The 12,420-nt window shown below is 34.1% G+C and overlaps 3 protein-coding genes across 3 annotated transcripts; 2 read left to right on the forward strand and 1 right to left on the reverse strand.

Moving 5' to 3' along the window:
* Positions 1-666: 666 nt before the first annotated feature.
* On the forward strand, positions 667-3,807 carry chmp5a (charged multivesicular body protein 5a). Its single transcript, XM_082172808.1, has 8 exons — positions 667-818; positions 940-1,044; positions 1,765-1,811; positions 1,936-2,029; positions 2,378-2,449; positions 2,559-2,667; positions 2,863-2,978; positions 3,099-3,807. Exons 1-8 carry the CDS (start codon positions 753-755, stop codon positions 3,147-3,149), a joined length of 660 nt encoding a protein of 219 aa, XP_082028934.1. The 5' UTR covers positions 667-752; the 3' UTR covers positions 3,150-3,807.
* An 855-nt stretch (positions 3,808-4,662) lies between these two features.
* On the forward strand, positions 4,663-7,396 carry bag1 (BCL2 associated athanogene 1). The gene is made up of 7 exons (XM_082172809.1): positions 4,663-4,775; positions 5,103-5,228; positions 5,496-5,578; positions 5,667-5,780; positions 6,180-6,287; positions 6,529-6,591; positions 6,717-7,396. The coding sequence occupies exons 1-7, from the start codon at positions 4,739-4,741 to the stop codon at positions 6,804-6,806; spliced, it is 621 nt and encodes a 206-aa protein (XP_082028935.1). The 5' UTR covers positions 4,663-4,738; the 3' UTR covers positions 6,807-7,396.
* Positions 7,397-8,440: 1,044 nt separating this feature from the next.
* On the reverse strand, positions 8,441-11,670 carry myl12.2 (myosin, light chain 12-2). Its single transcript, XM_082172810.1, has 4 exons — positions 11,556-11,670; positions 10,779-10,986; positions 9,474-9,635; positions 8,441-9,356 (listed from the first exon to the last, which is right to left on the reverse strand). The coding sequence occupies exons 2-4, from the start codon at positions 10,960-10,962 to the stop codon at positions 9,184-9,186; spliced, it is 519 nt and encodes a 172-aa protein (XP_082028936.1). The 5' UTR covers positions 10,963-10,986; positions 11,556-11,670; the 3' UTR covers positions 8,441-9,183.
* Between the last annotated feature and the right edge of the window lie 750 nt (positions 11,671-12,420).

Genomic DNA, 12,420 nt, shown 5'->3' on the forward strand with positions numbered 1-12,420 from the left:
TGTCTAAGAAAATGATTCATAAAACATATAAATATAAGTTGAGCCTGTGTTTACTTTCTTCACTGACACAGACGAAAGGATGTGTGTGGAGTGCCAGGGCTGAATGTAGGCTAAATGTCAAATTTACATTTGTGGTTGTGATTTATTTATGTTATAGTTGTATTCAGGCATTTTTATGTTTGAATTTACATTGTGAAAAACAAGGTTGTGTATTTTAACATCGTCATCATATCAGTGTAGTAGATGGACCAAAATAAAACCAATAAAATATCAAGTAAATAGGTATTGTGATACTTAATTGGTGCCACAGTGACACTCTTGTCCCAAAAAGTATTGCTACACTACAATACTCAATATGTTGTCCCACAGTGAGTAATTTTCCCTGTTGCACCTACACACAATTTGAGGGTTCCCCCACCTGCCAAATCCCACTTTAACCACTGCAGACCGCAACATAGTGTCGGCAATAATTGTAGACAATCCATTTATTTATAGCTTTCGTTGGTATGCCTACATTTCCAATATTGGTTGGTTAAAAATATATGGGACAAAACAATTTGAAGGGAAAAATGAGAAGGAGTAGAAAAACACACCGCAATACATAAGAAGCAGGGAAATACTAAAGCTTACTATCCTCAGCCGTGACTTTTATTATGGTGTGTGAATTCTCCCACCAACCGGAACAAGCCCGTTGAGATAGTCAGCATTTAAATACCTCTACAAAGCAAATAAGTATAAATCCCCTTTAAATAATGAACAGAATTTTCGGTCGGAGTAAACAGACGCCTCCTCCCAACCTTTCTGACTGCATAGGCAATGTAAGTACTATATGGTTGTGTGAATGTCTTGCAGTCTCAGAACATCAGTGAAGCTGATTGGTGTTTGCATGTCAGACATGGATGTACAGTGGATGCTGTCTGTGTGGTGTTCCCGTTATAGGTGGATACGAGGGTCGAGTCGATCGATAAGAAAATAGCGAGAATCGACGCAGAGCTAATGAAGTATAAGGACCAGATGAAAAAGATGAGGGATGGACCCTCAAAAGTGAGCATCAGAAACTCGATTTGATATAACGTTATATACAACTATATCATTCAACTGTACAGTGAGATCCAAAAGTCTGAGACCACTCTGTTTTGCATTTTTAATAAATGTTTGCATTACACATATTATCAACATAACAACTAGGGATTTAAAAAAAACATTTTTTAACATTCCTTAGTATTTTTTGTCCTCCTGGCAGCAGCACCAATTTAGTATTATTGAGATATTATTATAGTTTAATTAATATTGTGAATGAATTTTTTATATTTTTTATTTTAATTTTAGTTAAGATTGTAGTCATTCTGTTGTGTTTTTATAATTTATTTCAGTTTTAGTAGTTTTAGTAAATCAATTTTATTTCAAGGAATTAAATTTTTTTTATGGTTTTAGTTAACTTTTTACTTTAGTTTTAGTAAACTATAACCCTGACTCGAGCTTCATTAATTCCTAATGACAATAAAACTTCATGATCATGTTATCCACCATAATTTGAGAATGATCCAAAGAGCATCTTGTGCATTAAAACATCTGACCTTTAGGTGTTCACAAGATCACAAATGTACTTCATTTAAATTGATCACTGACCCTGACTATATTCTTTTTACATTATATTTTCAAAATCCTAAAATTGTGTTTATTTCCAAGTTTAAATTAAACCTTGAATCCCAGATTTTCAGAGTGGTCTCAGATTTTTTTATCCCAAAAACGATCTCTTTACAGAATACAGTGAAACAGAAGGCGATGAGAGTGCTGAAACAAAAAAGAATGTGAGTTTTATCCTGATGAATATTCATTTGAAATGAAATCTAGTATTCTGTTTTCATTTCACATTGATAAAGGATGTTTTTAGTAATAATGTTAAATGTTAATTTTTTTTACTGTATAATGCAGGTATGAGGGTCAAAGAGATCAGCTTTCCCAGCAGTCATTTAATATGGAACAAGCCAACTACACAATCCAGTCATTAAGGGACACCAAAACAACAGTAAAGACTTGTTATTAACTTATTTACTGCTGTCCATAGATTCCCAGTACTTTTGAATTTTGAATTTCATTTATTCATTAAAAAAATTCCAAGAAATTTGACTTGCAAAAGGCCCACTTCTTCTTGCGTATATTGTATTTTCCTAATAAAATAAATGATTTCATAATGTATTGTTTTTTACTTTCTAAAATGTCATTCTGAGAATAATAAAAAATCAAAAAACTTTCTTTTTTACTGGTATCTGTATTATTCCGAGCACTAAGACATTTTTAGTTTCATTTATTCATTCATATTTATATTTTTTTAACTGTAAAATTCTACAAACCTTTTATACTTTAATTTTTTTAGGTGGAGGCTATGAAGATTGGAGCAAAAGAAATGAAGAAAGCATATAAACAAGTGAAGATGGATCAGATTGAAGTATGCACACTAATCATTTTGATATCACTGTTTTTTTAGTAATGTTTTTGATTCATGATCAGTGGTAAATAATATACACTTTTTCATTAGCAATGTTTGTGACTGATAGGACCTGCAGGATCAACTGGAAGACATGATGGAGGAGGCCAACGAGGTGCAGGAAGCTCTCAGTCGCAGCTATGGCACACCAGAGATCGATGAGGATGAACTGGAAGCAGGTTGTGTGTGTGTGTGTGTGTGTGTGTGTGTGTGTGTGTGTGTGTGTGTGTGTGTGTGTGTGTGTGTGTGTGTGTGTGTGTGTGTGTGTGTGTGTGTGTGTGTGTGTGTGTGTGTGTGTGTGTGTGTGTGTGTGTGTGTGTGTGTGTGTGTGTGTGTATTTGGAGCTTTGAGCTTCACTTTTTTCTCTGTTGCAGAGCTGGATGCTCTGGGAGATGAGTTACTGCTGGATGATGACAGCTCTTATTTAGATGAAGCCTCGTCTGCACCCTCCATTCCTGAAGGAATACCCAGTGACACTAAAACCAATAAGGTGCAGATTGCATTGATAATATTGTCAATGACAAGATATACATATTCATTATCTTTTGGGAATATTTATTTTTGTGATTTGTTCAGTACATTTTTTTGTTTTTGTATTTTTATCCCTCAGGATGGCGTTCTGGTCGATGAGTTTGGCCTTCCACAGATCCCTGCCACATAAGAATCTGTTCTCTGATCAGTGTTTTATTTACATGCGTTGGAGGAAGTTATTAGTGCTGGTAAATGGTATTGAACATGTTTTGTTGTATTCATTGCCAATCTAGCACTTGGTATTGTAACTAACTGTTTTTGTTTGAAGCACAGTTTTAATTAGAATTTGGTCATGTAAACATGTTAGCCTGATTGCCAATGAGATTCCAGTTTTTCGAAATTGAAAGAAATCTGGTATATACCTTAAATCTTCCTACTAAGAATTTCCATTGTTTCCTGAGCATACCTTTATATCAATGCATGTCCTAACAAAAGTAATTCTGGATGATATGAGATCAAAACAGTTACAAAAGTCAAGCTACTTTAAAAAAAAAAATTACAAACATTAAAACATGTAAACCCATATTATTTAATAATATAGCAATTTCGAATTTTAATATTTTTACAGTTAATATTAATGTCTATGCCCTTGCTTCACTCTGAAGCTTGCTGAAATGTTGACAGAATTATGTTGACGTCTATAGTTCTGTGTAGCATGAATGAAGAATCTGCCTGGAGCAGCAATGTAAAGCAAGGCATCAACTGGTCTGAATATTCTTTGAATTATTAAAATGACCTGGTTTTCTTGATAATAAAGTTCATTAATGATAATACATCAAGATCTGAAATGTGAAATGCATCACTGGAGTCTGTAAGAGTTGCAATAAATGGTGGTATTTAAAAAAAATAGTGGATAATTTTTTTGGAACCACTGGGCTGTTTATTTGGCAGTAACACATTTTAGAAGAGGAGCAGATTGTTTTCTATTAAATTTACATTTATTCATTTAGCAGACGCTTTTATCCAAAGCGACTTACAAATGAGAACAATAGAAGCAGTTAAAACTAACAGTAGGACAACAACATGCAAGTGCTATGACCCTTCTCAGTTTAATCTAACGCAGTACATGTTAATTTTTTTTATTTTATAAAAAAAAAAAAAAATTGAATAAAATAGAATAGAATAGAAAGTGTTTGTATTACTGGATCAAGTGCTGTCGAAAAAGATGCCACAAGAACAATAAAAGTATTAGATAGTCTCAAAAACAAAAAAACAAAACAAAAAAAACAGTTACATAAATTTCAGTGCTTTTAAAACCCTTTTCCAAAAAGGGTTCATGTAAAATCTGGGGGATGTGCTTGACCAGCACCATCCCAGAAAGTCATATTTAAAGGTAATACAGCATATACAATGCTAACAGATTCTGATGTTGGATGACAAAATAACTATGAAATTCATGGTTGAGTAGTGGATAGTGTATAGTATGTCATTTGGGACACAAATGTATTTATACAATGTAAGAAATGTGATTTACAAAGAGCCAAAGTCCCTCTCTTTGAAATAGCTCACTTCTTGCGTATATGGTAAATAAATCATTGCATAATGCATTGTTTTTTTGTTTTTGTTTTACATTCCAAAATGTATTTTTGTAAATAAAAAAACACAAATATCAAGCACATCCCCGGTTTTCTAAGGGGCGTGACGCATATAATGCGTCACTTCCGGTTGCATAATGTACACATTCTAAAGTTGTGAAGCCTTTGCTAACAGTGTGCCGATATGGCGGAGAACACCTTGACTGTGACAGTTGCTTATGGTAAAGATAACTGACCACTTTTAAAATTTCAAAACATGAAGATATATCGAAAATAAATGTAGTCGCTATTTTATTGAGGTTAGCTTTACACTAGCTGTTAAAGCTAGCTAACGTTAACTGTAAATGATCCGAACATCACTCTAAACCTTAGACACTTAACTAAGGCTATATCGAGGCTATGAATTTATATCTTGCGTTTTCAAGTCAATTGTAATCTGATTAAGGTTAAATGAGTGGTGAACGTTAATGCTGGATTTGCAGATATAGTTCCAGTTAGCTCTCTCGATCATTTTGAGTATTAAATCTGTGATCTTCTGTCTGTCTCAGGCACGACCAAACACAGCATCACTTTAACAGCACAAGATGGACATGAACCACTGTTGAAGGATTTGTGTGAGGCGCTGACAGAAGCCACAGGAGTACCAGCACCATCCCAGAAAGTCATATTTAAAGGTAATACAGCATATACAATGCTTTAGGCACATGGTCTGTTTCTCAGCTTCCTGTGTTTATAATCGCTCAACTGTAAATAGTCTGTGTTTTGCGTATTAACTACGGTAACTGTCATGAGTTGAAATTTGTGAGCTCAACAGAACGATGCAGTGTTTGAAATAAAAGCATCATTAGTCTGCCATTGCAACAGTTAACGTTACAGTGTATTGCTGTTGCAAGAGAAACCTGGATCACTGGAATTGTAACCTTATGTTGTTCTGACTGTAGGGAAATCATTGAAGGAGATGGATGAGCCTCTGTCCGGCTTTGGAGTAAAGCAAGGTTGTAAAATGATGATGATTGGAAAGAGGGTAAGATGTGTAATGTGTTGTTTATTCATTCATTCATAAGAATATCTGTAATTATTTCTGAGTCTGACAAGCTGCTTTATTTTTACAGAACAGTCCTGAGGAGGAAGCTGACCTTAAAAAGCTCAAAGACATTGAAAAGTCAGTGGAACAAACCGCCAAGAAGCTTGAGAAGGTGGATGGTGAACTTACAGGACTGAAGAACGTATGTGTGACATGTTTTTAAAAAATAAGTCTTTAGGTGCATCCCAATTCACGTATTTATGGCACTATTCTATGCCTTTTTATAGTATAAATTGTGAGTAGTGCAAAAATTGCGCTTCAAATATCTGGATGATGCACTGAATTAACCGAAAAAGTGGAATGTTGGATGCACTCCAACATTCCACTTTTGGATAGCTTTAATTACATACCGATGAGGGGCTAACAGATTCTGATGTTGGATGACAAAATAACTATGAAATTCATGGTTGAGTAGTGGATAGTGTATAGTATGTCATTTGGGACACATCATTTATTTTTCTTCTTGAACAGTGTACCTGCTGTACGAGGCTTGGCAATATGATCATTCTCATAATTGAATTCATAATGTAATGATTTTCAGGGTTTTCTTGCAAAGGAGTTGCAAGCTGAGGCTCTTAACAAACTGGACCACAGAGTGAAAATAGCCTCCGAGCAGTTCATGAAGATCCTAGAGGAAATAGATGCACTGGTAAATTGTTTTTTCATTTCTTAAAGTTGCTCAAAGTAAAACCAAGTTAAAAACCCATTACACTCAGATGTAATGTCACAATAAGGAAGAAAAGATCTGCTGCTACTTTAGATTAATTGCGAATTGATTATTTAGAGATAAAATAAAACTACAGTATATTAAATGTATTTAAATCCTGTTGTTCAGTAAAGTCGCTTTATTTGTGCACTTTTGTATTGATAAACTCCAACATTATTTACAGAACTTGCCTGAGAGTTTTAATGACTGCAGGATGAAGAAAAAGGGACTTGTGAAAACTGTTCAGGTAGGATTATGCCTTATTGATATTAAGTTTGAATTAAACACTTAAGACTTTAACATACCCCCATGACCATTATTTGATTTCAGATCTTTAATAAATATTGTTCTCTTTATTTTCCTTGTGCTTAGGGGTTCCTAGCTCAGTGTGACAAAATTGAAGCTGGAATATCAGACCACTTGGCCAAGATTCAGACAAAAAACTTAGCCTTAGCGGAGTGATCGTGAATGAAGACTCCTGACATCAGTAGTTACTGGTGCTGCTCTGTGAGCAACTGAAGAACCTCACTGAGAGCTTTGGCACTGAAGGTGGTCCTGCAGTTCCTACACCCCATGACCTACACATGCACCTGTCATACGGAGAACGGGCGGCATTTGATTACTTATGAGTTTATATTTTTCATGCTAAGTGTTGGAAATACTTCTGGCTATGGATGGGACTGAAGAGGTTTGACCATCTGGAACGTTCTGTCGTTTAACTTTGTTACCTAGCCTAAGTTTGACAGATGTTGGATTCATAATCTTGTTTTGGTCAAAGAGAAAAAAAAAATAATGGTGCTGGAAAAATGTATTTTTAAAGGACCCAATGAAATGATCTAATTAATAAAATAAATCAGCATTGTACAGTAAAACATTTGGATATAAAAACGTGAAATTGTTTTTTGAAAGCAAAAGATTGTAGCTCAGTAGTCCTTATTTTGTTTATATCATGATTAAATCTCAGGGTGCTCCAAACCACTGGTAGTTGTCTCCATCGATTTCTCTGATGTTGTTGTGAAGTTATTGAGAGAAATTAAACATTTGAAAACAGATTTTGTGTTGTCTTAGTTGGCAGTTTATCTTATTCTGTAAAATCCAAAATCTTGGTTTCAATGAACCAGATTATTTTTTTATTCATTTTTTGTGTGAATTAAATTTTTTCAATGTCATTACATTATTTGTAGCATATGAAACAAATGGATTTTTTTTTGTTGTTGTTGAAAAAAGATATGACCTCTGTAAAGAGGACTTAAGAAAATAAAATGGCATAAGACATGTATAGGCAACAACAATGTTTTTTAGTTTTTTTTTCCAAGTACCAATTTTTAGGTTTCAGGCTATTTTTAACCAAACTTTGTATAAAGATGATTCTCAACTGTTATTAAATATATAACACTGATTTGATATACCATTTTACTTTATGCAATATGCATGTAAAATGGCTATTAATAGGTAGTCCCAATCAATATATTGTATCTAAATATTAATGTGTTCGCAACATAATGATCTCACATTTTATAGGAATATTGATATATAATATATTTCCCTATTCACTTGTGTCTCCCAAAATGCCTGATAAACATGCTGTAAGGACTGTTGTCCTCAATGGACATTGGTTTTGTAAAAGAAAGTAATACTCTGATTTGAAACCACATAACATTTTCCTGAGATGTTTATTTCTGACAAACAATTTTAAATTTAGATTGAAATGATAATTGCGAAATATTAATACATCATATTTCCATAAGAGTGCTAAATTTAATCATTCAGTCAGTCTTTAGTTCAGTTTATTTTTAAAGACCAAGGAGAAGGGAGTTGTCATGGTGAAACCTGACAAAAAAAATTAGCTATGATATAATGTCCTCTACACAGGAAAATGTCTATCCCTGGGTGTCAGGAGAATAATATTAATGACAATACCTTGTTTTTAACAGATTTCAAAAATTGTGTTTTTTAATTGTAAACAAAATAATGTTGGGATAAACTCGAAACTGACTTTTGTTTGTAAAACATTCCCCATTCTGTAAAGAAAACTTGATGATTTACCTTACATTAAATTGTTTATAACAAAGTATAAATATCCAGCAACTCCAGGCTACATTGAATAATTCCAGAATTTATTTCTCAACATTTACAGCAGAACAGCATTCATTCACTCTGAGGTTTACCACAGATTACATGTCTTTATGTAATTCATAGTTATATACAAGTCTACATAGATTGTTTGGCCGTGTGTCCACCAAAGCGTATTTTTCAATTGTTTTCGTTTTAAAACGCCATGAGCGTATGAGGCACTGAGCGTTTTTTTCACGCTGAACCACCGAGAGTCCAACCAACTGTCCAATCACAGTGGAGGAGAGGTGGGACTAATACCACACCGACCAACCGCCACATTCTGCTTGTACAACATCAACTAATGACAACAAAAAGCATAATAACGGAACAAAATAATTTAAAACAAGAGCCAGGGAAAATATGTTACATTGTATCGACATTTTAATATCAACACAGAAACAAAATATGTGTGAAATGAGATACTAGTAACACTTTCGCGGATATTCCGTATCATAACAAGCAAAGTGTCTCAACTGAAAAAATGCTGGCTGCCAAAACGCTCTCAAGCGCCCATATCTAGGCGTTTTCAGCTGGCTAAAAACGCTTTGGTGGACACACGGCCTTTAAGAGAAGGTCCAGTGCAGTCAAATGATCTCACCTTGCTGATGAATAAATCCCTTTGCACTAGCCCATGTGGGGATGAATGTGGGGGAAAAGGAGAAAATTAAACGCGTGTAGTATAACAGTGTAGTTTTCATTCGTTTCAGTAGTGCTCGGCCTCATCCTAATCATCCTTGTCTTTAGCGCCGTGCTTCAGGATGCGTGTGAATTCCACATAGTTGAAGTTTCCTTTCTTGTCAATAGGGGCCTCTCTAAACAGCTCGTCTACTTCTTCATCTGTGAACCTGTCTCCCATTGTGGTCAAGAGCTCCCTCAGGTAGTCCTCCTGAATAAAACCTAGAACAAATTAGGCATATTGGTTATCAATGCTGAAAATAATTTAATAAATGTATACCAAAAACAGAATATATTCTATTTATTTTGGTGAATACCTTACTTGCTTCCCTTACTTACCTGTCCCCTCTTCATCAAAACAAGCAAAGGCGTTTTTGATGACATCCTCAGGGTCTGTTCCATTAAGTTTCTCGCCAAACATTGTGAGGAACATGGTGAAGTTAATGGGTCCAGGAGCTTCATTCATCATCGCCTCAAGGTATTCATCTGTGGGGTTCTTACCTGACAATGAAATAACTTGTCAGTCAAAACCAGTTTGTATCAGATTAAAAGTAGATTTAAGAGTTTTGTGGCATTTAAAAATTATTTGAATTTGTTTTTTTATTTAAATTCTTTTAAGTTACCATGAAATCAAAATAGGCAATTATTATTTTTATGGAATATTGCATTGTTTATTATGATTGGTAACACTTTAGTTTAGAGCTCAATTCTCACTATTAACTAGTTGCTTATTATTAGCTTGCATATTACTAGGATATTGGCTGTTTATTAGTACTTATAAGCACATATTAATGCCTTATTCTGCATGACCATATTCGACATCCCTTAATCCTACCCAATTCCTCAACTATCTTATAAATTATTAATTAGCAGTAATTAGGAGTTTATTGAGGCAAAAGTCATAGTTAATAGTGAGAATTGGACCCTAAAATAAAGTGTGACCAAATTATTTTCTATGGACATCATTATATTAAAAAAATTTATGTACCCTCATAATCTTTAATCAAAATAACTCCCCCTCCCCTTTGCAACAACAGCTCTTCTCGTATACGTGTTCACTGGCGTCACATGACAACTTTAAGCAGCTGAAAAAGGAATGCCTTTAAACTCTCTAAATGACTTGCAATATAATGATTAACCCCCTAAGTTTAAATTAATGTATGTTATACTATATTTTGTTATTTATTATTTAAGTAATTATTTTGCTGTTTTAATTTTTAAAAAAGTGTCATGTTTTTTCTCTCTTTCAATGTATGCTGCTTGGATTTTTACTGTTACAGTAAAACAGATAATGCTGGTTTATTTAAAGAGATATTTGTATTTTATTATGACTTAGTGTTAACCGTTTCAGAATACTATGAAAAATATGACCATATGTAGAGATATGACCAGAAAAATATGAACCTCAGTTAATGCTCATATTTTAGTGTCCATTGCAAAAGTAATGAGCCCGGGATAGCTGCAGGTCGGAGTAATGGGCAAATCCCATATAGCAGTATATAGTATTTTTTGGTGGCACCAAATGGCATTAAAGTGAAAAGAGTGTGGGAAAGTGATGTCCTTTGGAATGGAAACGGGTCGGTCATTAGAGTGAAGGGCAGAAGATTAAACCTTTTTGCTTTTGGAAAACTACTTTGTCCATACCTAATGAGGCCAACATATCATGCAGATCCTCTTTATCAATGAAGCCATCACGGTTCTGATCGATCATGTTGAATGCTTCTTTGAATTCCTGGATCTGTGATTGGTCGAACATGGCAAACACGTTTGATGTAGCCCGCTGGGGGCGCTTTTTGGTGGTTTTTCCTTTAGCCTTTTTGCTAGACATTTTGACAGTTCTGTGCTATTAAAACTGAAATTTAAAACAAAGACATTTTGCTTGTTAGTCAAAAACATTTAACAGATTATACGAGTACAGGAGCTATTCAAAAAGAAAAATGACAAAACAACTTATTTAAAACAACTTACTTTTAAGACGAACGGATTATTGTGTACGTTAGGCCTATACAAGACTGTGGTTATGAGTTTGTTTAGCTAACTAAGTAACTGTTACGTTAATATTAGCTGCTCAGCTTACTGGCTGAATAACGTTAACGTTAGTTGTCAAAAACTTAGCACTTAATTCTTTAAAGCTTACGTTACGTTTATTTTCATACATCACTTCAGTTCGTTCGTCCACATTTAATGACTTTGTAAGAGCACTAATGGCCAATAAGAAAGCTTGAAATGTTGACAGGAAGCAGCATAACACATCATTACTAATAATAAGCTAACTAGCAACGGAGCTGGCTTTTTTGTATTTAGTAACGTTAGTCTGTGTCGTGTGCAATATAAAGTATAAAACTATAACGTCACATTCAACACATACAAATATTGGAGATTGGATTTAGTCGTGCAGTAAATTAAGAAAATTAGACGTACCTATTCAGGTAAAAAAAGGCAGAACACCCAAAACACCGGCTGCCACACTGAAGCACCACAATAGCACCCCTCTAGATTAGTGTAATGGGAAAGTCCCGTCGACATATCATTACATTACGGACTGGAATAGCCCATGAGTGATCCTGAGGGGGTGGGTTCAAATTATCAAATAGGAAAAATGCCAAAATGACTTCTAAAATGAAAGGTAAATTGTTACAGTAAGGTAACGGGTGTGTTTATGGTTATTATGGTTTTCATATATTAGCTATAGGTTAGATTAAATTAAATTAAATTAGTTTAGTTAAATTACAAAACAACAACAACAACAACATTTAATGGTATCGGCGTCAAACTTCTGGCTTTTTTTTTTACACAAGCATTATAGAGCTAAAAAAAATAAAAATAAAACCATAAAAAATATATAACCTAAAAAAAAATGTATATAATTCTTGTGTTGAATAACAAAATGCACATATTTATTATTTTAATATGACAGTATATCTTTTACTTTAGCTGGAAGAAGACAGCATTCCAAATTGCTTATAAACGTATCTAAAATAATCATTACCATTTATATGTGAGACTATACTTGCAGTTTCGATAGGGAGTATAATTCAATTCTTTCCACTTTTGGTACTTTGGATTGTTTAATAACTATTTTTCGTTTGCCTGGAAAAATATTACAACATTTACACGACAACTGACCAAATGTGTTAAAAGGGGTAGGCCTACTTTAGCGCAAATTAAACTATTGTTTAATGTTTATAAACGCAACATCACACTCAATCGCTTCTGTACTGAACAGTGCTGATTACGTTAGGCACGAGCAGGCCTACTACAACAGTCTTGCTCGTGTAGCTCTTCA

This window comes from Leuciscus leuciscus (assembly GCF_965113295.1).
Source record: "Leuciscus leuciscus genome assembly, chromosome: 6".
NCBI classification, from domain to species: Eukaryota; Metazoa; Chordata; class Actinopteri; order Cypriniformes; family Leuciscidae; genus Leuciscus; species Leuciscus leuciscus.

What these genes read in the sequence shown, in the direction of transcription:
- chmp5a (XM_082172808.1), top strand. Translation starts at nt 753, where the DNA reads ATGAACAGAATTTTCGGTCGGAGTAAACAGACGCCTCCTCCCAACCTT. An exon ending in TGAGGGATGGACCCTCAAAA is followed by an intron (nt 1,045 to 1,764) that starts GTGAGCATCAGA and finishes ATCTCTTTACAG; the next exon opens with AATACAGTGAAACAGAAGGC. An exon ending in TGAAGATGGATCAGATTGAA is followed by an intron (nt 2,450 to 2,558) that starts GTATGCACACTA and finishes TGTGACTGATAG; the next exon opens with GACCTGCAGGATCAACTGGA.
- bag1 (XM_082172809.1), top strand. Translation starts at nt 4,739, where the DNA reads ATGGCGGAGAACACCTTGACTGTGACAGTTGCTTATG. An exon ending in GACTGTGACAGTTGCTTATG is followed by an intron (nt 4,776 to 5,102) that starts GTAAAGATAACT and finishes TGTCTGTCTCAG; the next exon opens with GCACGACCAAACACAGCATC. An exon ending in AACTTACAGGACTGAAGAAC is followed by an intron (nt 5,781 to 6,179) that starts GTATGTGTGACA and finishes AATGATTTTCAG; the next exon opens with GGTTTTCTTGCAAAGGAGTT.
- myl12.2 (XM_082172810.1), bottom strand. Translation starts at nt 10,962, where the DNA reads ATGTCTAGCAAAAAGGCTAAAGGAAAAACCACCAAAAAGCGCCCCCAG. An exon ending in TGATATGTTGGCCTCATTAG is followed by an intron (nt 9,636 to 10,778) that starts GTATGGACAAAG and finishes TTTCATTGTCAG; the next exon opens with GTAAGAACCCCACAGATGAA. An exon ending in TTTTGATGAAGAGGGGACAG is followed by an intron (nt 9,357 to 9,473) that starts GTAAGTAAGGGA and finishes AATTTGTTCTAG; the next exon opens with GTTTTATTCAGGAGGACTAC.